At 41.2% G+C, this 26,980-nt stretch overlaps 1 protein-coding gene across 3 annotated transcripts in view; it reads right to left on the bottom strand.

The window, feature by feature from the left end:
• mtus1a (microtubule associated tumor suppressor 1a) overlaps positions 1-25,623 on the bottom strand; it is a 27,057-nt gene extending 1,434 nt beyond the window's left edge. The window contains exons 1-14 of one of the 3 annotated variants that reach the window (XM_035669171.1): positions 25,188-25,623; positions 21,447-23,457; positions 20,693-20,921; positions 19,092-19,286; positions 17,163-17,255; positions 16,565-16,684; positions 11,218-11,435; positions 5,571-5,637; positions 2,612-2,826; positions 2,257-2,362; positions 1,967-2,040; positions 1,686-1,781; positions 816-932; positions 618-715 (exon numbers count right to left, since the gene is read on the bottom strand). In XM_035669171.1, the coding sequence (XP_035525064.1) occupies positions 618-715; positions 816-932; positions 1,686-1,781; positions 1,967-2,040; positions 2,257-2,362; positions 2,612-2,826; positions 5,571-5,637; positions 11,218-11,435; positions 16,565-16,684; positions 17,163-17,255; positions 19,092-19,286; positions 20,693-20,921; positions 21,447-23,369 (3,551 nt within the window). In that variant the 5' untranslated portion in view covers positions 23,370-23,457; positions 25,188-25,623. Of the gene's footprint in view, positions 1-617; positions 716-815; positions 933-1,685; positions 1,782-1,966; positions 2,041-2,256; positions 2,363-2,611; positions 2,827-5,570; positions 5,638-6,335; positions 9,110-11,217; positions 11,436-15,162; positions 15,711-16,564; positions 16,685-17,162; positions 17,256-19,091; positions 19,287-20,692; positions 20,922-21,446; positions 23,458-25,187 lie in introns of those variants that run through there. The other 2 variants (XM_035669172.1, XM_035669173.1) reach the window with 2 other exon arrangements.
• Between the last annotated feature and the right edge of the window lie 1,357 nt (positions 25,624-26,980).

The following is a 26,980-nucleotide window of genomic DNA, read 5'->3' as shown; positions in this document are numbered from 1 at the left end:
GAATAACAAATAACAAAAATGTAGTTTTGATGACATTGTGAAGTACTGTTGGAAAATCATGGAAGTTGTTGTTATTCCATTGTTATAACACCACCGCAATCCGCTTGATGAAATCTTATCTGTGATGATATCAGAAACTGTTCTTGACAAAGTAAAGATAATATTTCAGTCACCTAGGTTCGCTGACCTTTCTTCTTTATTTCCCTACAAATCACATGTTATTCCCGGAGTTATAGCCATCGCATATCAGACAGGCAAGGAAACGCACCATGATAATGTGCCTCATTGACAGGGATAAGTTAACAGATATCTTTGGATTTGAATATTTCGGAAACATTTGGGGAAGATGTACTATAACTCTTAACTTTAATTGTAATCAATGTTACAATACTAATCCTTAGAACTGAACCTTACAAAATAAAAATCAAATCCTGGAAATTCGTTTAAATTTAAAGAAAGGCTCCATTTAATCAACAGTCGGCACTGTAGTATACATTGGCATTTTTTGGGGGCTAAGTTTCATCCGTTGACATAATTCCGCATTGTGTCAGACGGGTAGTTAGATGCTTCAGTGTCTGGTTTCCATCACTACAAGAGTTCATACAGTAAACTCTTACCTTGACAGTGCAGCATGTCTATCCATGCGGGCTTTGAGGTCCTCATTCTCCTGCTGGACCTTCTGAAGGCTCTCATCCAACTTCACATTTTTCTCTTTCTGGAAAGAAGAAAGAATCCACAGAATGATTGAGTGATTCATGTGTTTGTTTTTAAACCAATGTCAGTAGCAATGCTTGTATCAATGCCTCAGGTCTCACCAGTTTGTCGATCTCCATCATCTTCTTTTCCTGCTGGTGGAGCTGTTTGTTTTTGATATCCAGCACCACTTTGAGACTCTCCAGCTCTTGCTCCAGATACAGTGTGTGGGAGTCCTTCTGCGGGGACAAATAAACAGTGCCAAGATGTTCGAAAATGTGTACCACCAGCCTGTAAATGTCATGTGGCTATAAATCCAGAACCACACAACAGAGGGCGCCATGCATCACTCAAAATATCCATTGCTCACAGGAGCAAGGAAACTCTTGTTTAGGTGTCATACACAATGACATAACAATGACAAACACGCAAATAATGTGTTGTGCAGAAGGTAGTGTTTTAACTACACAATATCTAATGTATTCTATATGTAATATTGAGCCGTTTCTAATGTTGCTCCTATTATTTATCTATCAATAGTAGATGTGGAGTGGCAGGGTAATGTGAAGTAGTTTCCTTAATTACGCTACTGTGCCAGGACAGAATGCTGAGCACATGAGGCAACCACTTAATACTGATGAGGAGCGGCAGCATCACTGTACAACAGCACTCTGGGAAAATTAAAGTCTACACCCAAGACGGAGAGGGAGGGCTGCGTTGTAGTTAAAACGGAGATGTAGCAGAGTTGGCCCCACTCCGGTGAGTTTTACGTGGTAAAATAAGTTAATGATTAATTGACCAGATAAAATAACTAATTTTTAAGAGTTGTCTAAGAAAATTGCATTGATTGTTGTCTCTGTTGGTAATTTATCTTTCTGGTAATCATTGACTTCATGGTATTTAACCTTTGATGCTTCGAGGCAAGCAACACTGGAGTCATGAGATGTTTCCTAAGTGGAGCTTTGCTATAATAAGCACACAGATAAGAGTACCTGACTCTTTTCGGCCAGCTCCTTCCTCCTGTTCTCCTCTGCAGTTAGCTTCTCAATGAGAGCATTGTTCTCCACCGTCAGCGCTTCAATCTGTTCCTGTGGTTGTGCACAGCACAACAAAGTCAGAGAGTAAAGTTTTTTACACGCTGTTTCATCAGTCCTTAAGTTCCTTTCATCCCATGCTATTGTTTGTGTGAATTTATTTGAAAAATAGTAATAATAATAATAATAATAATAATAATAATAATAATAATAATAATAAAATAAAAAGTCAGGCTTACAGATAAAGCAGCTTCTGCATCTTTCAAAGTTTTGTCCAAAGACTGCAGCTCCTGATTGTGGACTTTGCTGAGCTCTAAAGAGTATACAGGTATTATGGAATCAGAAATATTTCAGGAAACTGTAGAACAAAAGGTCAAGGCTAATCACAATGTAATGTTAGGATGAAATAAGAAAATGTATACATGCATTTGTTAACTGGGGTAGAATATGACAAGTTAAAATACAACTTGAGACAGTTTCAAATAAATAATGTAGTTTTAATAATTTGGTCCAGTGCTGCTGCACTCACCTTCCAGTGACTTTTCATACTGCTGTTTAACACACTGCAGCTGTTCTGTATGGCTCTTCTCTAGTTCCAGCTTCATGGCTTCATGATTGGCTTTAAGCTCTCCCATCTTCAGAAAGAACACAGGGTAGATTTCATTTTGAACCACATCAATGATGAAGATGTTTAAACAACAATTTAAAAAAATGACAGACAGATTATTGATAAAGAACACCCCACTTTGCACTGGTGTCTGAGCCTTTATATTCAATTTCCATTAAATGAATCTAACAATAGAAGAGCCTACAAATGAAAATACAGTAATATACTGGGAGTGTAAAGCAAATCTTCCCACATAGATATTGGTATAGGAACAAACCTGCTGTTGCATGAGAGTCTTGCACTTGTTAGCCTCCTCCTGGTAGGTGAGGTGGACCTTGTCCCACTCTGCCTGGTAGAAGGCCTGCAGTCTCTGCTCCAGCTCGACCAGGTCCTTCTGGTGCTGCTCCTGCAGTTTCTGCAGTGCCTCCTCCAGAGCAACACGCAGCTCATCCTTCTCCTTCTCCAGACGCTCAGACGAATGGACGGAGCAGACTGGACATAAAAACACAAAGCTATTATTGTATCTTGGTAAAACATGTTAAAAAAATGTTAATGCGCATTAATGTTCAGAGACTGTACGCAGTTGTGCAGACTGTAATATTCATTAAACAGGGTAGAGGAAAACTTGTATTAGTAACTGCTTACGTAATAAATATGATATGTCCACTGAGGAACCTCTGTTTAGCAAAGTTCTCCCTTGATGTAAATGTGTGACAGTAAATGTGCTCCAAAAAGGAATGGAAAATCTGACTTTCATGGGGAGGTTCCTCTGCACTTGACTGGATATGCCAACAACACTGCAGTTATTTATAGGCAGATGAAGATATGCTAACAAGTCTCTAAATTATTGCACAATATCTTGAAATCAGTAACATAAAGGTAAAAGATTTCTAAAGTCAGACTCGTCTCTCCTTCATTCCACAGACGGTAATTTGCCATTTTTAAAATCAGTTCAACTGATGGCTTTTGTTTTTGTAAACCAGCTTCACAGTGTTTATATCTGCTCTGGAGTGGGTGACTGTGACTAACTCCATAACCTGTCTGCAGTTTAAGTGCTTGTGCACAAACACCGTTGATACCAGGCAGCTGGTGCTGCCAGTCGATGTGAACCTCTGTTCACTAGTAAATCCACACTGATGGTGTACAGTAAGAAAGACAGCCGTGCAGATTAAGCAGGTGATTTTCTTTAAAAGGTTTGGTCTTAAAATACGTGGTCTGACAATAAACCACAACTATTTAGAACCTGAAACTATGTTTAACTTTAAGAGTAATAATACTGAACCCAGATGTTGCTCTGCTATGCTACAACATGTGTGGTAGGTAAATCTCCAGTTAACTGCTCTCACAGACCATCAGGACATAATAAATGTATTATTATCAAAATAAAGTCTACAATTATATATCCCATTCTAAAACACAGATATAGTGACCACAGTACAATGCTTCCATGGTTACCAAAGGCTCTTTTTATAGTATCTCTTGCACAAAAGAAAGATTCCTGTTTAGCCATGAGGGCCACATGCTACATTTGTTTTGAAGGTTGCAGTTTACATCATGTTGGACAACTCTGACACAGGCATATAGTCTCATATCTTGTTAATCACAGTGTGTATTCCTGTTGCTGTCTGGTTGTAAATTAAATCCCACAATCTATTTTTTGCACAGCTAAATACTGAGCTACAGTATAAAGGAAGACTGCAGTGCATAAGCATGAAGATTCACCTTCACAAGAGTGGAATAACAGCAGCAGATCCAAGAACAGAAGCCAAACTAACATAGGGACTATCTATCAGGCTTTGGCATGTACAGCTCAACAAACGGAGCTCCCAGCACTCCACAGCCATGTGTAACAGAGATCTGGTCATATGAGCCTTTCTAGTCCAAATCCACCTCACAAAAACACCTCATGGCTCATACGGGGGAGGAGGGCCCAGTTAATCTAAAGTTAGCTGCATTTTGGCCCTCAGTAACCAGGATGATGGGGTTTGGAGGTGTCACGGATAATGCTGAAAAAGACAGATCCCTCTCAGATGTCATTCTGCGTGTGAAGAATGATAACAAAAAGGGGTGTGGTTGAATCCAAATTTTGGCTGTGGCCCAAGACTCTAATTTATTGCTGTATGCGGAGTGAGATCACTGTGGAAGCAGGCAAGGACACAGTTTGAAAGGAAAATAAACCAAAAGCAGACGTAAGAATGACTCTGGGCTTCCAAGATTTTTTACTACACATAATACAAAAGGTCCATCTGAGGCCAGTGTGGGTCTCACAACCTCCCTGACGCTAAGAATGTGTTAAAGCGCAGATATAACAGCGCTCAGCATATAAGAGCAGTCATGTGGAAGTCCCGAGGCTGTGAGGGATGGGCGGAGCCACAACATTTCTACTGCCTTAAGTAAGAGAAATGAAAGCTGGTGTGGGAGTGTGCATGTGCCTCTACGTGCAAGGCTGTTCTGTGTGACAGCAATTAGGCTGGACATTAAACATCGGCCATTGTTGCCCTGAACCTTTACAAGGCCTCAGGTGGTGTGGCATTCCACCACTGGGAGCCCCCCCCCCCTCCTGTGTGGGGTCAGAGGTCAGCCTGCCACTCCCTGGGGAATGGGCTGCCTACACAGCAACACTTCAACACACAAACACATCTTTGACAAACAGGCATCTGATTTTCAGCGGAGGACAAAGCAATTAACAAGTGGAGGAAGAACCACAGGGAGCATCTGTGCAGTGTGCAAAAGCAAACAAGAGGAAGACCTTCCCCGCATATAGAAATGGTAATATTTAATTCATGAAACGATTGAGACACCATCTGATATGAAAAGTTACCCCATCACAGCACAAACCACTTCAAGGCATAGCACTGAACTATTTTATTATAATCAAGTACCAATTAAATTGTTTTTAAAAATCAATTTAACTGCATGACTGTCAGTGTGGAGGAATTTATGCAATGTAATGTGTGACTCAATTCATCAATGAACATCTAAATTAAAGCACCAATGACTCAGATCAATAACTACATTAGACCAAAGCAAAGAAATAAATCATCCAAGTAAACAACTAAACACTCAAGATAAAAAAACAAAACAATAGCTAACACAAGAAAGCCATATTGTCCTCATTATCTGTACCAACATTATCCTAAAAGGCTTCCTGTCTAAAAGCTGACCTGTACCAGGAGTGTGTACTTTGGTGATAACTTTAAACAGTGCTGGTGTGTGACCAAGGTGACCTGACTTACCCAGATCTCCTCGAAGGTTGACCAGCTCCTGGGACAGATCCCTGCACTGCCTTGTGGCTTCATCACGCTGCAGAGGAAAAAAATAAATAAATAAAAAAATGTCAACAGTCTTGCACATGCTCATGAAGATGACTTTTTTTGAGTCTTTGATTTGACACAGCAACCAGCTTAAATCATCACAAGATCACAAATGATAAATCATAAAGCTATTCACTGTTAGGAGGAAGGTTTTGTCAGGACAACACCCTGACACATAACCAGGACACTGTGCTTGTCTGCCAAATCTAACTACATTAGAAGCAGAGCAGCTAACAAAGAAAACAACATTAGTAGGGATAGGGAGAGGGTGATTACAGAAAACTTGACTTTCAACTCATGTTTTCAATCTTAGCACATGCCTTCTGTCAGCCCCAACTCCTTTACTTCTCCCTTTCTGACTCAGTTTTTCAGTGGAGAGGGGGCTGCGCTGTAGCTGCAGTGCTCCTCCAGACTTCAGACTGACGCATCAATGATCCAAAAACCATTTACCTCCTCTTTACTACCCTTCTCTGACAATGCTGATTCACATAAACAACCTGACACATGAAACAGCACAACACACAGCCTGAATACCTAAATTATTAAGACAAAATAGCCAAGTAAGACAAGCCAAATATCACTTTGCTGATCAGTTTACAAGAGCAAATATAACCCATGCTGTCCTGCTATACCCCAGATCTGCATCTATTCCTCACTGCAGAGTAGAACAATGTAGAAGCCAGTTACCCTCTCTGCAGCGCAGGGAGCACTAAGGCACGCTTTGCTGCCAGAACAGCCCATGATCCAGCCTCAGCTCGAGGCTTGGGTGCCGGAGTCTCCCCTCCAGCTATGGAGACCCAGTACTCCAGTATAAACAGTGGTCCAGGTGGACGCGCCACCTCCACACACCTCCTCCCAGACTGCTCTGACTACATGTGAGGCAGGACTAAAAAAGCCGCTTCACTGGCTGTGGTGAGTGACTGCAGAGTGCATTACCGTATTACACCTAAAAAAAAAAAGGGGCAGGCTCCAGTGTGCATGAGAACAGCCTCCTCACCAGCGAGGTGAGGTCACTTTAAGACAGCACTAAAGGCAGTGGAGCAAACAGATAAAATGTACAGAGCTGCCTGACATCAGGCTGATGGAGCAGGACTTGTGCTGTGCAGTGACCTTCCCAGGGGAAACTGGGAGAGGCTTCATTACCACCATCCCCCACCACTCATCCAAACCTACATTAAATCATCCCCCCTCTGCACCATTACCTTACAGTCTGCTGTGCAGCTACAGGCTTCATGGGTACAATCTCTCCATTACAAGATGATATAATGCTGAGGCAGATCACATCATCCTGCTTCTGTTTGAGTCTTTACAGTCAATGTATAGAATTAAAGAAAATGATATGTCACTTGTTGACTAACCACCGCATGTCCTTGCTAATTATTTCTCAGACTGCATTACAAACAGCACATCTTAACCAGTAATTGTCAATTTTAAATTGTATCATAACTAAGATCATGACAACTGCTCCCCATACACAGGTAAACTAACCAGTCAGGCATGTGTTTTGACGCTGCTTTACCGGTCTCCACTTCTCACACACAGCTGCGGCTTTCTGTGTGATGACTCAAGTTTTCCTTTATGAAGGCATGCTGATGTTTTGTAAGCAGTATCTGTCAATTAAAAATGTTTTGTATATGCTGAAAAGATGGGAGGATTAACCATAAATGATTTGGATGTAGGACTGTATTGTATTTTATTGAGCAACATATCTGCTAAACTTTTTCTTGCATAAAACCTTATATCGAGTTTCTTAGTTGGTAAAGCCCATTGAACTCTAAGGGACATCTAGCTTGGTGCAAAGAGTAGCATGTCCCCAGTGTATATCAATATGATACCATGTCAGGTGTAGAATAACACTTAATGCTAGACTAAGATCAATGACTAATTGCTTCAGATCAAGTTACAATTTCCTGGAAATATTATGAATATCAGAAAGCAAGTGAAGTGAAGTGGGATCGTAAATATTTTGTCTGGTTATTTGGGAATGTGTTGGAATTCCAGCACTAAAATGAAACTCGTGTCACAGCATTTTCTCTTTGAGAGAAAGTATGTTAAACCAGGTCCGGTACTTACACACTCCATCCAAACAGATGATAAGAAACAGCACTCAGTCCTTGCTTAGTGTTTGGCTGCTGTTCATAACCATATCAAGTCAACAGCTGGGACATTCTCACACTATGATGGTATGGACCTGCCTCCTATTCCTGGTCTGATGAGTGGCCAACAGATTCCATTGTACACTACACACACACACACAGACCATTAATGCACCTGATAGACAAATCTGCTGTTTGTGTACTGAATTGATGTTTTAATATTGAATGCTTATTGCGTAATGTGTATGTTGTAGACTGTGGGTATGACTAAGAAGAATTAGGAAATTCTGTAGATAAAGTTGAGTCAGTGAGGCTGAGACAGCTGCTTTTCCATCTCAGAGGAACAAACATATTGTTTTTTTAATATTTGTTGATGTAATCAGTTTCGCAACCCTGCCACCAAAACAGAGGGATGTGAGTCAAATGTCAGTGACTGGAAATCACACACTGTGCCTTAAATACCAGCTGTCACATTACGTGAGCCATCATCTGATTCTGATACATTCAAACACACTTTTTCTCCAGCTTTATTCTGTATGACTGCTTGTATCCATCAGTCAATACTCTCTTCACTGTTCTTAAAAAAATAAAGTTACCACTGGCTCTTTAATGCCTGGAATGTAAACTCAAGTTACAACAGGTGAAAATGTTCCCAAGATGGCTCCTAAACATCTGATGAGCAAATGTCAGAATCATTTAAGACACTTGACTGCAAAATCAGAATAGCTATATTTCTTCACCTTGTTGATCAGCGGGGCAGTGCAACTGGCAGCAGAAATTAAGAAACTGCCGTACTCACTGATGCTCGCTGAGGCTAAAATTGGACTGATATGAACTCTGTCACAACTGCAACTATCCAGAGGGCTTCCACAAGGGATCTGTCTGGTGTCAAACTCTGGAGTGAGGCAGGAGTGAAGGGAGTTTCTGTAATCTAGGCCAAAGGAAATAAATGCAGGAGTGATTTTCTGTATTATGACAGAGAAGCAGTGGTGTCGTTTTCTGAAATAGGTATCAGCTGAAGACAGCTCAAGTGTACAAACATCCTCTTGTTTCTTGGCCACGCGTCATGCTTCAAGTTTTTCCTTAAGTTCAATCTCTTTGTATAATGTCCAATATAATAATGTCAGATTGAAAGAAATTCAGACTACTACACACTTTAATAATTGTTAAATCAAATGTTTTGGTGTGAGTTGCTGAGTTTCGTAGCTAACATGACCCGATTACTTGCGCAGTTTCATGTATAACCTCACTACAGGTAAGAGGGGGAAAAAATATGTAATTTTGATTATGGGGTGTCCCTTTAAGTATGTCCCTTTCTCTTCCTTTGAGTCACTACATCAGCAACAAGCATATGATCCCTCATCGTTGAGCTAGAAGCACCACAGCTACAGTAGGACTACTACGGTGTTCTCCCTGGTGCCCTGTAAATCTACTATATTTGCAGTAAAGGGATGTTGGGTTAAACAAAAATGTGTGCGCATGGAGGTTATTACTACAACCTCACATATGTGCATTTAATGGATTTGGCTTCAACACCCTGTGCTGGTGTGTCAGGGGTGTAGCAACAATGAGCCCAGAGATCCAGTTGAGCCATTGCAAGGGAGTTATGGCAAGTTACCAGCGGCCTCTAGAGGAAAACCCTGGCAGACCTGATGTCTGCCCTTTGTGCCACTGAATCAGGCCTCATCTGACAATGACAAAAAACCTATTTACAAACACAGTAAGAAAGGAAAAAATGACAAGTCAAAAACCTGTTATATATTGACAATAACAGGAGGTTTAGCAGGGGAAATTTACAGAACTGATAGTATTTTTGGATTCAATCAGTCATTGCTGCTGACATTTGACAATAGTCAGTGCAACAGGCATCGTTAGCCAGGAGATTATGAATTATGAATGAGATTACTTATCACTGTTTTTAATTAACAGCACTGAACCACAAGATTCAGTATTTGTTACATACATGTAAAAGTGTTTTATGGTTTCTAACTTAAATCTATATGTGAATTTAAAATAAGATTCATTGTGATTTTCTGCAAGAAAAACTACTAAAATCTAATAAATTAAAAGAAGTAATTTGTCAGAGACATCTCAACTCTGACACACTAAGTACTTTATCTATGGATGAGTCTAGAGGTTGAGTGGTGTAATCCTATGAAGTAAAGACAGGATCTTAACAATTCAGTGGGAGCCACTATGTCACCTTGTCTTAAATCAATTTATATTTGGACAGTACATTCCAGTTGTTTCATTCAATCAACACATATGGTGTGAAAATATTTGAGAAGGACATTTCTAAAGTTAACTGGAGGGACTGAAATAGCTTGTGACATTTTATGTACTGAACGGGGTAACATAGTATCTGATTTTGTAAATCTTTACTAACTGCATTACAATGTAATTAAATGGCTTCTGATGTAAATATACTTAGCAGAGCTCAAGCGCCATATGATAATTTTGCTGTGACAACAACTAAATGAGGGAGTATGATTGTTGGGGTCGGATGAAGAGTAGCTGATGGTATAAGCCTGTTTGTACAGCACTGTGGGAAGAATAATCCCTCGGGGCATCCAGTTCCTGGAAGCCAATCACATGGCTTCACTATTAAAACAGATCCAAAACAAACAGCAAGCTTAAAAACATCCATATTTTAAAGGCTCTCATGCTTGCCTACCTGAATAACATATGAATCTATGAAGGGTACAACGGAAAGACTTTTAGATAGTAGCCACAATAAGCTCAGACTTACAAGGTCTTTACAAGAACATGCAAATAATACGGCACTAATTCATTAATAATTCATTCTTAAATGGAGCAGAATTTGTTTTTGATCTAGGATTGTGTTAGTTGTTCAGTGGATGACAACAAGGCTGTTTTGTGTTGGACAGTTTCCAAGTATGTCTGTGATGTAAGAGGGGCTGCACACCCTCATGTTCTTACAATCACCCCCCCATGTTGTTGCTGTAAATAGAAATGCCATTTAGTTTGCCTCGTATCAACACACAGGACTTCATGTTGTAACACATGTAGTTATAATTCAAGGTGATCAATCAAAAGATAACGGCTGTTTTTAATCTGTTGACTAAAGCAAAGTACATTCTTGTTAATGCAATGCAGTTTAAATGTGGTTGGTTTCCACTGATTGGACAGATATTGCGATTCCACATAGATAACTGTCTAATATATATGTAAAAAATGTAAATTCAAGAATTGCCTTTATTGTGATACCTTCTTTATAATAGACAACCTAGTTCGATAAGATATTGATGTGAGCCACACTGAACACCCAAAATCACAAAGTGTACTAGGCCAGTGTTCTCTGGAAGCGTCATGATTATTGACAGCAAATACATGTTGTTGTTATAATACTCTTCATTATTTCGTCTCTTTTTAAACATTTCAATTTAATTTTCCAGAATAAATAAAGTTTATATTCTATAACTAACTTTCCATTGTAAATAAAATGCTCATACCTCAGTCAAGGTTTGCTGCAAGACGATGGCAACTGCCTCAAATCTGCAGTTACTCGCTGCTAGGAGTCCTCTGAGCTGCTGGATGCTCTGGTCCTTTCTCCCACCCTCAGGGACACTTGCTGGTACCACATCCGGAGGTCCATTACTGTGGTTCTGTTGGGAAGCTTGCTGCTGAGGAGGTTGCTGGCAGGAGCTGGCCTTGGGTTTGTTCTTGTCCACTGTGAAAGAACATGTGTTGAGTGTTGTGACAACATTGATCATTATCAAACCCCCCTCCTCCATAGCCGCTGCAGCTGGTCTGACAGCAGTACCACCCACTCTATACACTCCTGTCAGGGAGCAAGCTCCGGTGTCATGTGGATATTTCTGCAGTCCAGAACTGTTCTGCCCAATCAGCCCGTCGGATGATTCCCAGTGCTGCTCCTCTGACAGCCCAGACGTAAAAATGGATCCTCTGAATGCAATTAGTTTTCCATATCCTGATTCAATCTAGTGCTCTGCAGATACTGGTCACCACGGACAACTTATGTTAGCAACGCAGTGCTACAGTAGTTTTGATTTACATCGGCTTTATAAATACATCACCCCTATACAACAACTATCGTCAGTCCAACTAATGAAGAACACTTTGTTCACGCTACTGAAACACTGAGGCATCAGAATAGAGACAGACTCACTCACCACTGAGCGTTACAGTGGAGAGGAGGGGAAAAAGGACTAATCACTGATACTGGCCACCTGTGTTAAAACAGTTTCTCTGAAAGCAGTTTGTCTATGAGCAGACTGTAATGAGCGTTATGTAACACAGCAGTGAGGATGGCCTGAGACATATCAGGAATACCAGTGAGTGGAATACACTGTGGCACCAGTGGCCTGTGGGGATACTTGCTCAGCTCTGTCTGCTGTTTAAGATAACAGCTGTTAGAGCCAATTAAGATTACTAAGCAAAAAAAAACAAATATTGATATAGTTGCCAGTGAATTTGGAACATCAGTGATAAATCTACTTTAAGGCTATTGTAGTTGACTCCAACCAATAGCTACCTTAATACTTTGCAGTCACAACCTCTGCCCATGACGCATTTATAATCGTGCCCTGGACCTGGAACATATTGAAGTTAAATTTAGACGCACTAAGCAGGGTATCATTTGAACATCATAACATCCGAGAATAACATCAACATGTAACTGCGGAATACAGACATACTTTTTAGCATTTACTCAGATACCAAATTTCAAAATAAGATGCTGTAGTTTCTATTGGCAGTGAAGAGAGGGTCTTCAAGGTAACAAAAAGAAGCGTCTTCCTTGCCTACTGTAAATAGCTGATCCTGAAGCTGCAGAGCGGGCAGCACTCTGGACCCTGACCTGACCGGGGCAACATAATACTGCAGAGAGAAGAACACTCCAGGCTGGCCGTGCCAACAGGGGGAACATTTTAATGATGGACTGAGAGGAAACAGACTCAAAGACCAAAGTGTGGCATCAAGATAGTAAAAGGAAAACATTCTATGTGAGAACAGGATAATAAAAAGTCAGATCCAGCTCATCTGAATAATTATGTGCTGCATTCATGCCATCGACCGACCGAATTTACACAGCCTCATATTCAGATATGCGGTTCACCTCAAAACTAGTTTCTCATGTCCTCTCTGTGTTTCTCAGCTAAAGTAAACACTTAAAATACCGGCACAGCCTTTAAGACAAACAAAATATGAATATTATACTACAGCTGGATGGTTGGTACAACTGTTAAAACAAGGCACACTCCTTACTATACCTTTTAAGTGATATCTGTCACCTCTAATGCTTTAACTTTGGTTAACAATTTTACATGCATGTTCTCAAGCTTGTACTGTACAACATCTGAAAAAGGGGACACAGGTGATTCAATAGTTCCATCTCAGTACCCTGACTACAATATTTAATGTCTGAATCATGCACAGTACATTAGTACAGCAGGAGAAATGTCAAAAATGACACAGATCCAAACAGTGGAGCTCTGCTGCTCAGCTTTCAATTATTTTGATGATGTTGCACTTCGCTAAATCTGAAAGGGTTTCCTTTAAATTAGGATGCCCTCTGGTGGTTGTTCAAAGAACACAAGGAACCACTATCTCAACTTGAATCAAGGCCAACATGAACCACAAACATGCCTACATACGACCTACTGCAGAGTGACTCAACAGCCACATCATGGAAATATTACATTTGTTCATGTGATATTGTCACCAACATGTAAGTAAAAACTAAAGCAGTTATTTATAAGTAGCACGTGACTCTCTTTAGCCTCTAATGTAGTAACATTTCTTTACATAAATGTGTTTCTTAAAACAAAAACAAAAAAATTTGCATTTCTGTTAATCACTATTTGTTTGTCCTCTGGGGAAAAAAATTGAAATGGTCGGCTCATGGTCATGTTCGCTGATGCCACTTTTAACACGTCCAAATAAAGAGGGACTGGCAGAAAGAAATCTTCGATATGTCACCGAGCTACTAAGGTCAGAAATGGACATTATGCAACAGTTCTCGGCTGAATATAAAAAATTCATGCTCTCACCTTATTAAATAATTGAAAATGGTCTAAAGAGGTGGCCAGATTCCAGACCCCTGAGAAAATCAGAGATTTTGGCAACGATTCAGGGATTCAAACAGTGAATAAAATTAAATGGCAAATCAGTCTGTTTTTCACATCAGAAAACAAAAAAGACAGGTTTCTCTTCAGTGTTTGCTTTATCTAGACATTCATTTCATTTAAGGGCTGCCTTCTCATATGCATTAAAAAAATAAAATATATATTCACACATTAGCAAACATATAGTCTAGGAGTCAGTATTATCTCTGGCTTTATCATCTCATATTTGTTACTTATCTTTAACTGTAATGTGGCAAGCGCAAATATGCACTTCCTAAATGAATCTTACTTTATGTAAGCACACAGGCCGTCCTGATTTGACTGCTGTTTCATGGCAACAGAGGACCTGCAGCTATTTTCAGTTAGTCAGCTAAGTCGATGACACATGTTGCCCAGTTTATTTCATAGTTCCTCCCAAGCTCAGAGAATCATTTTGTATGAATTCAACTAGTACACTTAACACCAAATATACTGAGTGATTTAGTGACTCCACAGCATAGTGCTCTGCTGCTGGAAGGAGATATCACACCATAGCACAAAGCATGATGGGTGATGAGACCCCTCACAATCAGGCACTTGTTATCGTGCTTGGTTGAATACCCAACAATAATTCTCAGTGTAACATTCATTGGACACTTAAAATAAATAAGTGTTTGCATGGGACACCATGTAAAGTAAAATAATAATGCTTCCCTGTGTTTAGATAAGAAATAATCCCACTGAGTTATTAAAACCTTTGTAATTGTAAAACTATGGCCATATTTGGTCATAACCTTTCAAAAACATGAGACTGCTTTAGGAAGCTACTGTGTTCCCACAGTCCTGTTCAACAATCACAACAAGGTTCCCATGGTTCAACCTAGAGACCAAGAACCAAAATAACCTTGGTAGATCTCAGGGTGAAACGGGAGTACTGGGTGTCCCAGTTAGCAAGAGAGCGAGACAGAGTGCATGTTGACACACAGTCTTATAAAAGGTGGCCGCAAATATAATGCAAGCCATCCTGAAATGTCAATACGACTTTAAAAGAAACCATTCTAACGTTTGTGCAATCTCTTGAATTTAAAATTTGTATCCTAAAATACGCAGGGTCGCACATTTTGGTGACCAAGGTAGGTAAATGAAAGATGAAACTCCTGCTTTGACAGCTAGTAAATAGCCCGACTAAAAATAGATTTCAGAAATAGCTAAGTGCACAGGTCTACGTGTGAGGAAAACACCGACAGGTTTGGCTTAAATATTACAGCACAGAGACGCCCAAAAGCAGAACAATGTCAGTAGAAATATTTAACACTGAAGTAACTGACAGACCTGCTTGGAAAACCACAGTGTTCTTTCTGCATCCTGACAGCAGCTGAATGTTTCGGAGTAAACCCTTGGCTGTCAGACGCACGTGGATGTTGGACAGCGAGAGCTTCGGAGACCATAACATCTCTCAAACACAAAGCAAGACAGCCAAAAATTACTTTAAAAACAAAAACAATGTCCAAGTGCAGAAGCTTGTTACTGTCTATGAACCACATGCCATGATGTGCCTCAGTGTATCGTGCCCCAAGTGATAGCAGCACTGACAGGCAGAAAATAAATAAATCAATAAAAAACAGTAGGAGTTACACGAGCGCGACAGCCTTGAAAAAAGAGAAGGCACCCAATTCAGCATGGCAGGTCTCCCGACTCAAAATCTAAGTCCCATCTGTGAAGGCTGGAATACACAGAAGGTCAAAGGCTGGCCAGAGGTTTGTGGCACAACCTGATAGATATGATAGGGGATTAAAAATCCTTTAATCCTCTCAATAATCCTCCAGGCTTCAGCTATTCACCAAACACATGAATCTCCAACAGCAGATCAAAGCATCTCCAAGCTGGATGATGGCGGTGCTGTAGCAGAGCCAGGATGCAGGGGGGGGGGTGGAGTGGGAGAGAGACGAGTGGGAGGAGTAAACAGCATAACTGCAACCAATGGGAATTTAATCCAGCCCCCAACTCTTACTCTCATTTACTCCCTTTCCCTGTGTCATCAGCAGTGGGGTGGCGAGGGATGACAGACTTCTCATGGCATTGTTTTGGCTGATGAGCTGTGCTGTAAACAGCTTGGCTCTCTGTGAAAATATGCCCTCAGATACGACTCATTCTTAACCCAAGACTCAAAATAATGTGCTGACTAAGTGTTATATAATGCAGCATGTTTATCACTTAGTTTCTGCAAAACTGTAAGCTCTAGCAAACTGTAACAACACTGCAAAAACACTGTAACCGACAGGAAGACACAGATATGCATCAAGCATTGTGTGTAAGCAGAAGAAAGCAACAATGGGCAATGACTTTGTTTACAGGAAACAGATGTGAAAGACTGTGAAAGAATAAAAGTGTGGCCACTGATAAACACGATAACCCGAATGTAAAACCACATCCGATATAGTACCACAAGCTCGTTATAACACTCAGCGGCATTGAAATACTACTTCATCAGTAGTTTCAGCGGCGTAAAATACAGATATTTACAGTTGATATTCTTCTAAATAGAGGCAAGACTTGAATATGAAAGACTCTTTGTAGTTGATAATGTATCAGTTCTCTATTAAAACGAAACATGATTTTAAGTAGGGTGAGTGCATCAACAATACACAAGTTTAAATTAAATTTAAATACATACAATTTTATTATTAGCAGCCAATGCTGTATTGAAAACACAATGAAAAGAGAAATCTCTTACCAGGTCCACTTGAAGTTACACGAACAAGTCTTGCAGAAGCGGTCCTTTTCAGTGGACTGACTGTAGAATTTGAAGCTCCTTTGCTGGTGGAAGCAGCAGCTTTGCCTGATGTGGCCAAAGCTGTTAAAGGCAGAAGACCCAGGTGAGACACGAGGCAGGAGTTAGTCTGACCCATAATGTAGCACTAACACTGACAACTGGCCACAACCGCAGACAGCTTTTCTGTTAGAGCTCATGTCATGAGGTTTGGTCAAACATACTGTTCAACTGAAGAGATAAAAGTAATTTAATCAAGATCAAAGAGCCATTATGAAATAGGGTTATCACGCAAAATAAACAACATTTGGAGGTAACAATAGCTTGAAAAGTATTTGAGTATTAGGGGGGGGACTTTCAACCTAATTATAATGTGAGGTTTTGATGAAAGATAAAATCAATGAGGTCTCACTCATGTTTACTCTACAAATGGGAGTTCGGAAAGTGAGATTTTTTAAATCTGATTAACATTTAAGCTCAATTGCTTCAAACAAAAAAGATAAAAATGAGACATCCTTGTACAGGAACACAAGATTAAAGAAAAATCAAGACGTGATCTCACTTGGTCCAGTGTTTTTCCCAGGGGTTGGGATGAGCCTAGCCTTCAGCACGGCAGTTTTGAATGAGGCTGGTTTATGTGCAGCTCCTCCAGAAACTGTTGAACAAGTAAAGTAGTGATTGTTAAATACTGCAAATCATATTGTCATATGTGGAAGATCGTGTTTTTGTAGAAGCATTGAAATGTAAGTACTTCCTTGGAAGGGTCCATTGTGTCAAAACATTTAAATACATTACTGATAGATTTTTATTAATTAAAAATATTTATTAAGTCTAGCTTTTATTACATGCGAGTTGAAACCATGCTTGCGTTCTGCATTTGGTGTTCATTCTCTGTGTGCCTAATGGTGGCCTAAGCTCTTGCTGACTTTCTCCGAGTTGCACTTTAAGATTTTCATGATATATGAATTAATTGGTTTACTTTGATTAGGCAGGCTGAGTAAATTGACAGCTCATATGAGTAGATTTATCGTAAAGATCCTTCGGTGTTTAAAATAGAGAAAACATAACTTCCACACCCACAGTTCCAATTCTAAATCAAATTGATTCAACCTTATGTACGAAAAAATACACACCACTATTATTATATTATATGTTATGTTATATGTCCGTTTAACATGGATGTTCGTCTATAGAGTAGTATACAGAATAACCATCTGGACAATTCTCTCCCTTTAGGTAGTCCTCACTCTCAAAACGGTTGGCCCTTGATGTAAACAGACCATTTTTGGTATAACAAGCACAACCCTCAAGTGTTTGTTATTTTAATAAATTCATTAAATATAACCATTCTGGTAAAATATAATAAATCGGATTAACAAAAGATTGTGTTAATCTGACCATTATGAAAACATTCACCATATCACGATTGACCCAATACTCAATTAAATTTGTAAACATTAAGACAATGAATATCTAGCATGTAAAACAAATGTTTACGTCCTCTCAGCTAAACTGATTAAAATATCCAGAAGCTCTTTAAACTAAATGCTTCACCGTAGATACAGCAGTCATGATTCCAGTCTCACTTACTTCTCCAAAGCTTTCTATCTTTTCCATGAAATGCAGCTAACAAAGGGATGATACAAAAGCGATAGGATCCAATGAGCAGGCATGTCAAGAGGGTGAGATCACAGTTAGATGCTGCACTGCTCTGTGGCACTGAAGAGGAGTTGTTGAAAACATGAGCTGGAAATTCAGTCCAAGTGCAGCTGCGAAGTCCTGTGTAACCAGCCATAGGTTTTTAATTAAAGAAGAAAATGGGGAAACTGCTCCTTTTCTGCACCTCAGACGACATCAGTTGCAGTGTGTGTCTGCTCACTCTCCTCCAGGCAACGCTGCGTGTGAACTAGAGTGGAATAGAACACGTTGCCCTGACAACCATACAAGGAGGGGGTCCACAGTTTGGAAAATAGGTCCTCTCGGCCAATCACAGACCTGCATGCTGTTGAAGATGCTGGGAGGAAAAAAAGAGCCCACTGTCTTAACAGTGCTCTCGGTCTCTCTTCTTTTCTTTGGGAAAATTAAATACCATCACAGAGCCATTTAAAGCTCAGCAGCAACACGGGGTTTTTTGCTGGCTCTGGACTGGAGCTCATTCATAAAGAGTGTTTGATAGCTTTGAAATGTGTACTAATTTCTCACAGAGCTTAAATTAAAGAAATCTGAAAAATTCTACTGTATCTTGGGAGATGTGGAGGTATTAAGTCAGAGAAAGATTTACCCTGAGGCAGATTTACAAGCCCAGCCCTGAAGTGGGTCACTATGTAAAAGCAGACACCCCTCCCCTCCGTGTCCAGATGTGTCCTTAAAAAGCACAATAAACACGGTGGCTTGACCCTGGACAACAGCCTGCATGAAGCTGATTTTATACCTTTATGTAACAGCCAATGGGGACTGAACATCATATTACTAAAATCCTTGTTCGGCTCACCTTGTGTACTCCCAGCACCTTCACTGCCCAGGGTCTTGCGTGGTAATCTAGTAGCAGGAGTAAGGGGAGGGCCCATAAGAGAGGGGCGAGTGGGAGTCTGAAGAGGTCTGGATCCGTTCAGCTGGGGCTTAATACTCGCTGTTAAGGCAGTTCCAAGGGATGGCTGCTGGCCTGTTGCCTGCGCTCTCTGACTGCCTGCGATCAGTGGAGCACAAACAGAGGTCAGCAGCATGAACCCCTTTATTAAGGACAAATACACACAATAAGCGCACCGGTCTAGTGGTCTTGAATACAAATGTGAGCAGTAAAAACAGGCCAAATCAGGCCTAATAAACCTGTTAATATTTTCTCATAACAAGTAGTAGAATAATGAGTCCTTTTTATGGAATATTTTAGAGATGTTTGCCCCAAAATAAAACCTGTAAAAAGTTAAAAACTACATTTAAAAATGTAAATAATGTAAATATAATAATATTATATAATAGCTTGCCCACTTCTTAATTGTTATAAGTCAAAGAAATTGTACAAAACTTACCTATCTTACTCACTACAGCAAACATGTCAAATTTGATCAAGTACAAACAAACAAAATAAATAAATGTTGCAGTTTAAGCAAGATAGTGAATCCTGGAGGAGTGTCCCTGTAGCCAGAGCAAGAGAAGGTTATTGCTTGTTTACTGTTCTCACAGCACTTGTTTCAAACACTGTGCTCTCACTTTATTACTGGTGAGCTCAAAACCTCCCTTTCCTTCCCCTGCTTTTTCCACTCGTACAGATGGCTTCCCATCAGAGGAAGAGTCCCCCCCCCCTTTCCCAGGACTCCTCTTACTATGAGGAGCACACGGGCAGAGGGAGTTGGCTGTTTATCCCCAAGACCTGGACAAGAGACCGGAGGTGACATCTGTGTCCAACACTGTTCCTGTGGAACATGGCTGAGCTCATCAAAAGACAGTAGGTCTATTGGAGGAACTGCTCAATGTTGCCCTCTGATGGAGAGAGAGCTTTACTACAACCTGAATAACTTAAGTTTACAACAACATGTCTAGATGGAGCAGAGCTATGCAAATTAAAACTTAAAACATTTCGTGTTTGTTATTTTCATTATTTCTGAAATGAGGGCTGTAAGCTAGAAAATATTTCAGAAATGTTTATTAGTCATTTATTTATTTATAATATAAATCACTATCTTATAATATTATTGTGTTGCTTTAAAAGGATCCTGCTAATCCCCCTTAAAAACCATATACCTCTGGTGCTGCTGTCATATACGGCCCTTCAAAGTAGTCCAAGTCAACTTCTCTACTACGCTTGTTTCAATTATACACAGGTTTATTACACAATTCTGTTTGCACAACGGAGGAAATAGTTAGGAAATCATTAGCTCTCTGCTGAGTCAAAAGCAGATGAGAGTATTGATTGTGACCTAGTGTCTGTGTTTGTTTACTGACATTTACAGGTCAACTTTCCTCTGTAAAACAAATGAAGAAAAACTTTAAACTTTTCTTAAGACTCCCACAAAGTTATTACAGGCTCAGCTTAACTGCACAACAAAAAAACACACAGCAGAGTATTTGACATCGTCCACCTGTTATAAGTCTTACCTGTACTACTCTTCTGCTTGGATTGTGGCGTCCCTACAGCTTTGGAGGTCCTGCATTCATCCCTCCCCAAGGTGGCCTGCCTGGCTGACAGAGTGGCTGATCTGGGACTGGCAGCTGGAGTTTGTGAAAGTGTTGGTCCTCTTGTTTGTCTAGGAGATGGCCGTCCTCGAAATCTGCTCTTACTCTCATCCCACGGGGCTCCTGCTGTTGTCGATTTGCCCAACTCTGCCTGCAAAGAGAGGAATTTCTCACTTAGTCACTCAGATTTATGCAATTGGCCCTGTGAACTACTTAAAAATATCTGGATCCAATGTGGCTTACAGAAACAACTGCAACAACATGAATATTAGCAGTAATTGAAAATATGTTTATTTAATTTAATTTGTTAAAGGTCCAGTGTGTAACATTAAGGAGGATATATTGGTAGAATTGGATTATAATATTTACACAGATGTGTTTTCATTATCACTTATCACTATAATCACCTGAAAGTAAGTAATTGTTGTGTTTTTGTTACCTTAGAAGGAGCCGTTCTACAGCCATCCTCTGCCGTTTTGAACCAACATGTTTCTACAGTAGCCCAGAATGGACACTCGCTCTAAATAGGGCCTTTCGTACTTTTCACGAGTGTTGTGGCCAACATACTTGAAAGGTGAGCGGTATTCAGTTGGTCACAAACTTCACCGCTAGACGCCACTAAATCCAACACACTGGTCCTTTAAATGTACTTATTACATTAAAAGTACATACTCACCACCAGACTGATTTTTTTAACCTCTCTTGTGGAGTTTTCAGCAGATCTGTTGGCGGCCTCAGCCCGTTTGGCCCGTTTATTCTGGGAAGAGCAGCTAAAGTTCCCTGACGATGAACTCTCGGATGAGCAGCGAGGTCGCATCTTGAGGACGGGAGGCTTGTTGGGACGCAATGCTGAGCCTGACTTGACCTCAATTTTGCCTGACACGCCCTTCTTCGGAGTTGGTTTGGGATCCGTTGGGCCACTTCCATCAGGGGATTTTTCTAAGGATGAGAAGGAGAAGGTCTGGTTGCCAGCATGCTGTGCTGCAGCTTGGCTTGAGTCTGAGTGGCCTGTTTCTGTTTCGTTACTGCTTTGGACTGCTGAAGCATGTTTGTTTGCAGCTAAATGGCGGTAAGGTAGGGATTCTTTCCTCTTACCCTGTCCATCCACAGCAGTGTGCCCAGATGACTGTATCATTGTTACGCCTGAATTAGAAGCCCCCGTATTCACTTGTCTCAGAGCATCATTGACCATTTTTGAGGTGGGAGAGACAGCAGTGCTACTCCTTACCTTGGCAGGACTAATCCTCATAGCTGCTCCTCTGTGCGTGTCAGTGTGTTTATTGTTCACATTAACTTGTGAGGTTTTTTGCTGTGAATTAGGGCCTGGTAGTGACACTTGATGCACATTTCTTGTCACGACTTTAGATTTTACATTGCTGAAGTCTGACTTGGGAAACTTCTTAATTTCCATTTTCTTGACTTTGCTGGTTGAAGGTGGCAGTCCTGCAACCAAACGTTGTTTAGGAGAAGTGGAGATCTGCTGCTGTTGTACAGGATGGCGTCCTGGGCTGCCTGTGTTTCGAGTGCAGGGGGACTCTGAAAAGGATGGCAGGCTGGGTATCTTGTTCCCGACGTATTGTATTGGAGTGGAAGTATGAATATCCTTATCAGTGTCTTGTGTAGCTGACAGAGTGGACACAAAGGTCTGGCCTTGTTCTGGTGTGAATGTTCCAGGGAAATGAAGCAGCTGTGCTCCAGCAGTAGCAAACTGAGCCTCTTTTCCACAATCTGCAGGAGATGTTTCACAGACAAAAGTCATCAAAAGAGCTCCTTCACTCTCACTTGGCAGAGCTACAGGAGAGATGGATGCTGCCGTATCATTTTCTTCACTGGGGAGCTCTGCCTGAGTGAAAGTCGTGCCAAGACACGGATGGCCTGCGTTCTCCTCAGTGACTCTTTCTGTGGATATTTCGCAGAAATCCAGCAGAGTGGTTGACAGCAGGTTAGATTCAGCAGGCGTTTCCGGATGGCCTGCAGTAAAAGAGATTGATGACTCATCCAGGGAAGAGACTAATAAGAGTGACTGGTCCTCCAGGCAAAAACTGTTGCTCCTCATTACCATTTCCCCAGAGCTCAGGGAGCAGCAGTCATTCTCAGTGGATCCTCTACGGGACGTCTCACATGAACCCAGCTGACTTTCCCTCCCAGCAGAGTCTGGAGAAATCACTGCGCTGTTATTTCCATCCTCTGTGTTCTTACTAAAAGTCTGGTACTGCTCTGATCCCGTCTCGTGGTTGCTCAGTAGACTCAAGTTTTCATTCCAGAAATTCACACTTCCATTTACAGGTGTAGCTATAAAAGTTTGGTTCAGGTTCGTTCTTACACCACAGGGCACATTACCCTGTGGTAAGGTGGTGCTGAAGGGGTTATCCCCAGGGGAACCGTCGCTGAGGCAGCACTCGAGCATGTTCACATCAGGAGAACTGTTGGTTTCTCTGTCGCTCAGGATGGAAATGCTACTTACTGAGTCAGGTGAAGGGGACAGTGGCAAGCTGCTGTAATGACTCTCAGCTGAGACCCCCACTGGCAGGTTTCTTTGGGCCAAAAGAACTGTGTGCTCAACTTGTTCAGAGGACATGTTAAATGTTTTATTAGACATTTTTGAGTTCTGATGGGGTTTTGCCTATTGGCGTTACAGTCTGTCAGCAGCACTGTAATCCATTAGATTTTTGATGAGGCATGAATATCTGTAGAGGAGAGGAAACAATCAAAGTTTTAGAACCATTTTACTGCATTATCTATGTTGACATCTTTGTAGTTTCACAGAATGGTAACAGGGACACCGCAAATTTAGCTTAGGGCTCCAAAAACCATTGACCATTGTAACATTAGCTGGATCCTCAAATTATTTATGACTTGGTCCAATGAAAAATGCAGAAGTCCTCAGGATCATGCTTAAGGTACTGTAGTGCAAGTCTCCTAGTTGTGCTGTACGGTGCAAGCTGTAGTTTCACTGATATTGTTGATTATCAGATTACCTTTCTAAAAATACGTTTTACCAGACACCATCAAATGTCAAGGCACCTACTTTTCCCTGTGAGACACACTTTAGAAAATCCCACTACAACTACTGTCACTGGTTTCTCTCCTGAATCAGGGTTTAATAATAACTTGAGGAGCAGCAGGTATGAGTTTACTCTGAAATGAACCAACATGCGTTTGACATGAGAAGTCTTAACTGCTTTGTTGTGTACTGTTGTGTTTATTTAAGCTGACTGGACTGCTAAGCTTGCCAGGCACTACTATAACAAAAGCACCATTGTGGTATGCACCACCAGAGACTAAGATATCAAGTCACCAACAGCCTGAAAACGATCCAGCGCGTAGAGACGGTTCAGTTTATAACATGCAGCATTTTAACCACGTTTCCATTCTTGAGTGGCAGCCTCCTCTTCTTTGGCTTGTTTGTATGTTTTACTGTCAATATAGAAGTTTCTCTTGTAGGAAAACATAATCCAGCAGTTGAAGACAAGGCTCTACTTAAAGGAAGTGATGTAACTAATGAGTTATAGACACCAGTGGTCAGTAACACTTGACAACACTAGATGTAGTTGCAGGTGCATAAATTACATTGAATTAATTCTCATAGCTAAAATATCAGCCACCTACACAACCCGAGTTATGGTACCACACTGACTCAGAGTTTTCTTCAGTTACAAATGACACATTCAGCATTCAGCAACTCAAATACACAGACTTTTCTTTGAAAGAGACACAAAGGTTCAAAGTTAATAAAGATTGTTTCTTGCAAACAAAAAAAGAAAAAAACACTAAATCTGTCTGGAACATTCTGGTTTTATGTTGAAGCACACACACCTTAAAATGTCAATATGAAATATGTTCGACCTTAGAGTGACGCATGGGGCTGTGCTGACAGCTCAGTCTGTAAAGAGCACAATATGAAATACTGAAATATCTATTCGCTCTATTCTGTGAAACATTTGGGAGAATGACATTTTGAAAACAATACCATACTTATTATTAGGTGTTAATATTTAAATCTGCCTTATATTCCACACATCTGCTGAGAAGATATTTTAAAGCAGCTCTGTTTTATCAAAATGGCCAACAGTCACAATCAGGTGATGAATAATATGCTTGTTTAATAGGGCAGGGAAACAACACACCTTACTGCACATTACAATCTGTGCAATCTAATAAAATACACAGCCTTGGCAAAGTACTGTGCACATTGAACCTTGGCAACAAACTGCCCCTCCGAGGCCGCTGCAGTATCGTCCCACACATATTAACAAGGCAGAAGTGATTCTGTTGGTTAAAAATTGACATTGTTACAACAGCCCCTGAGACAAAACATGACCGGACAATGTTTACGGAAAAACAAAAACCCAACCAACAAAAAGTTCAAGCTAAAAAAACAAAGCAAAGAAACACAAAAACAGATCACTACACTTACCTTTCACTAAGAAGGAACGATAAAAGTGGGGAACATCCACACTCAGCTGTGTTTCCTGCTGTATCAACTCAGTTTTCGCAGGTTCATCCGGCTCATTTTACTCTCTCGGAGACAATCCCATTACAGTCTGCCTCTGCCCCACCGCTCCTCTCTCCTCGTGTTCAGAGTCAACCGTGCATCAGTAACATCACAGAACTGAATGAGGGTGCCCCTTGTGCCGGCGGTAGAGATTCAGTGTTTTCCTCCCCTCCCTGAAGTAACGTGACGTCCAGCAGGCCCGCTGCAGCACCGGGTCAGCAGTCTGTCCAATCAGCCATTATGTCAGATACCATCACTGACTTGGCTGCACACACTGCTCCCCAGCGCAGAGACATCAAGGTCCAACTAAGGACTGTGCTCGGCGTGGAGCTCCACTCCCGAGTTCACAGAGGGAGCAAGCGAGGAGGAGAGCAACGCGTTACCTTATCCATGCCGAGCCCAGAGCAAAGGGGGAGTGGCTACGGCCCGCCAGGCCGAGTTGGCATTCACTGTTGCTTAGCAGCCAAAGTCCCTCTTTTATGAGCAAATGGATCAGTCGGCTTTTTAGTACGGGATAAGTGAAAAGAGGAGAAGAATGACGGGAGGCCTGGGCGCAGGAGAATGTTGCACTATGACATTTTTGAACCAGAAACATTACAGACACTAACTCACTCCACGACGTCGGTACGTTCTCCAGAAGTCCTCCACCGACAGTGTCACGTCTGATGACCTCATGTTGTACACAAACAGTTTGACATTCGAGCCTCACGCCGCAGCAGTGGTGTGACACCAGAGTCTAACACCCATAAGACCGACGCTATTTCTGCTTAATCTACACAAGACCCCTGACCCCCGGGGGACTACCGTCTAATCTTAACCCCAGACCAGATGTAAATCATGGTATAGAGTAGGCTTATTATCTCCTCAGAGCTCCAGGAATTAGTTGTTATATCCTGTCAAACCTGTTATTTACTGGGTCTTGTTACGTAATCCAAGCGGTGGTCTTCAACTACGGTTGTTGACAAGATTGAATATGTGATGTCCGTTTGAAAAGGTAGCTCTTAGACTAGATTCACAACTAAAACCTGAGTTGTGTTGTTACCTACATGTAGGATCATACTGATACCCAACTACTGTGTGCTTAAATAGTTAAAGTTTAAAATGTATTATCAATATAACTGTCTGATTTGAGGCCTCACTAAATACTTCTGTTTATCTTTATATCATTTTAAAGCAAGCCACTGCCTTCAAATTGAGTGATATCAACAGAACATTGCTTCCTTTCCCTTTCCTTGCCTTTGCATGGGTGACTGGACATCTCGGTATAATACAGCGAGCAGTTATGAGCAGCGAGGCACAGAGCCGTCCCTCTCTACGGCGGGGCAGCAGGTCGAGCCGGGGGGATTCCAGCCAGCCAGCATACCACAGGGAGGGACAACACTGTCCTCTGTAAAGCACAGGGAAACAGAAACCACACCACTGAGCTCCGGTTGGAAGAATAGCACGGCACTGTCTTTCAGCAGAATATTAATCAGTCTGCTCCGACAAGACAAAGTAGAAAAAAAAGGCTTTCAAGACAAAGCTGTGGGCTTGTGTCCTGGTTAAAGCTCAACCTGAAACATTGTGCCGGATATAGCACCGTTGTTTCAGTCCACAGTCACAGGTGTGTTTACAGATAACATGAATGAACCTCGCTGGGTGTGTTTCTCCTCAGACACACGAGGTAACATTTTCTGATCAAAACACCCCCCCACCGCACAACCCCCCCCCCCCTT

Source organism: Morone saxatilis, unplaced genomic scaffold (assembly GCF_004916995.1).
Source record: "Morone saxatilis isolate NCDOM2014 unplaced genomic scaffold, NCSU_SB_2.0 Contig22, whole genome shotgun sequence".
Classification (NCBI taxonomy): Eukaryota; Metazoa; Chordata; class Actinopteri; family Moronidae; genus Morone; species Morone saxatilis.
Note: the sequence above shows the minus strand (reverse complement) of the source record. Positions and strands in the feature narration are given on the sequence as shown.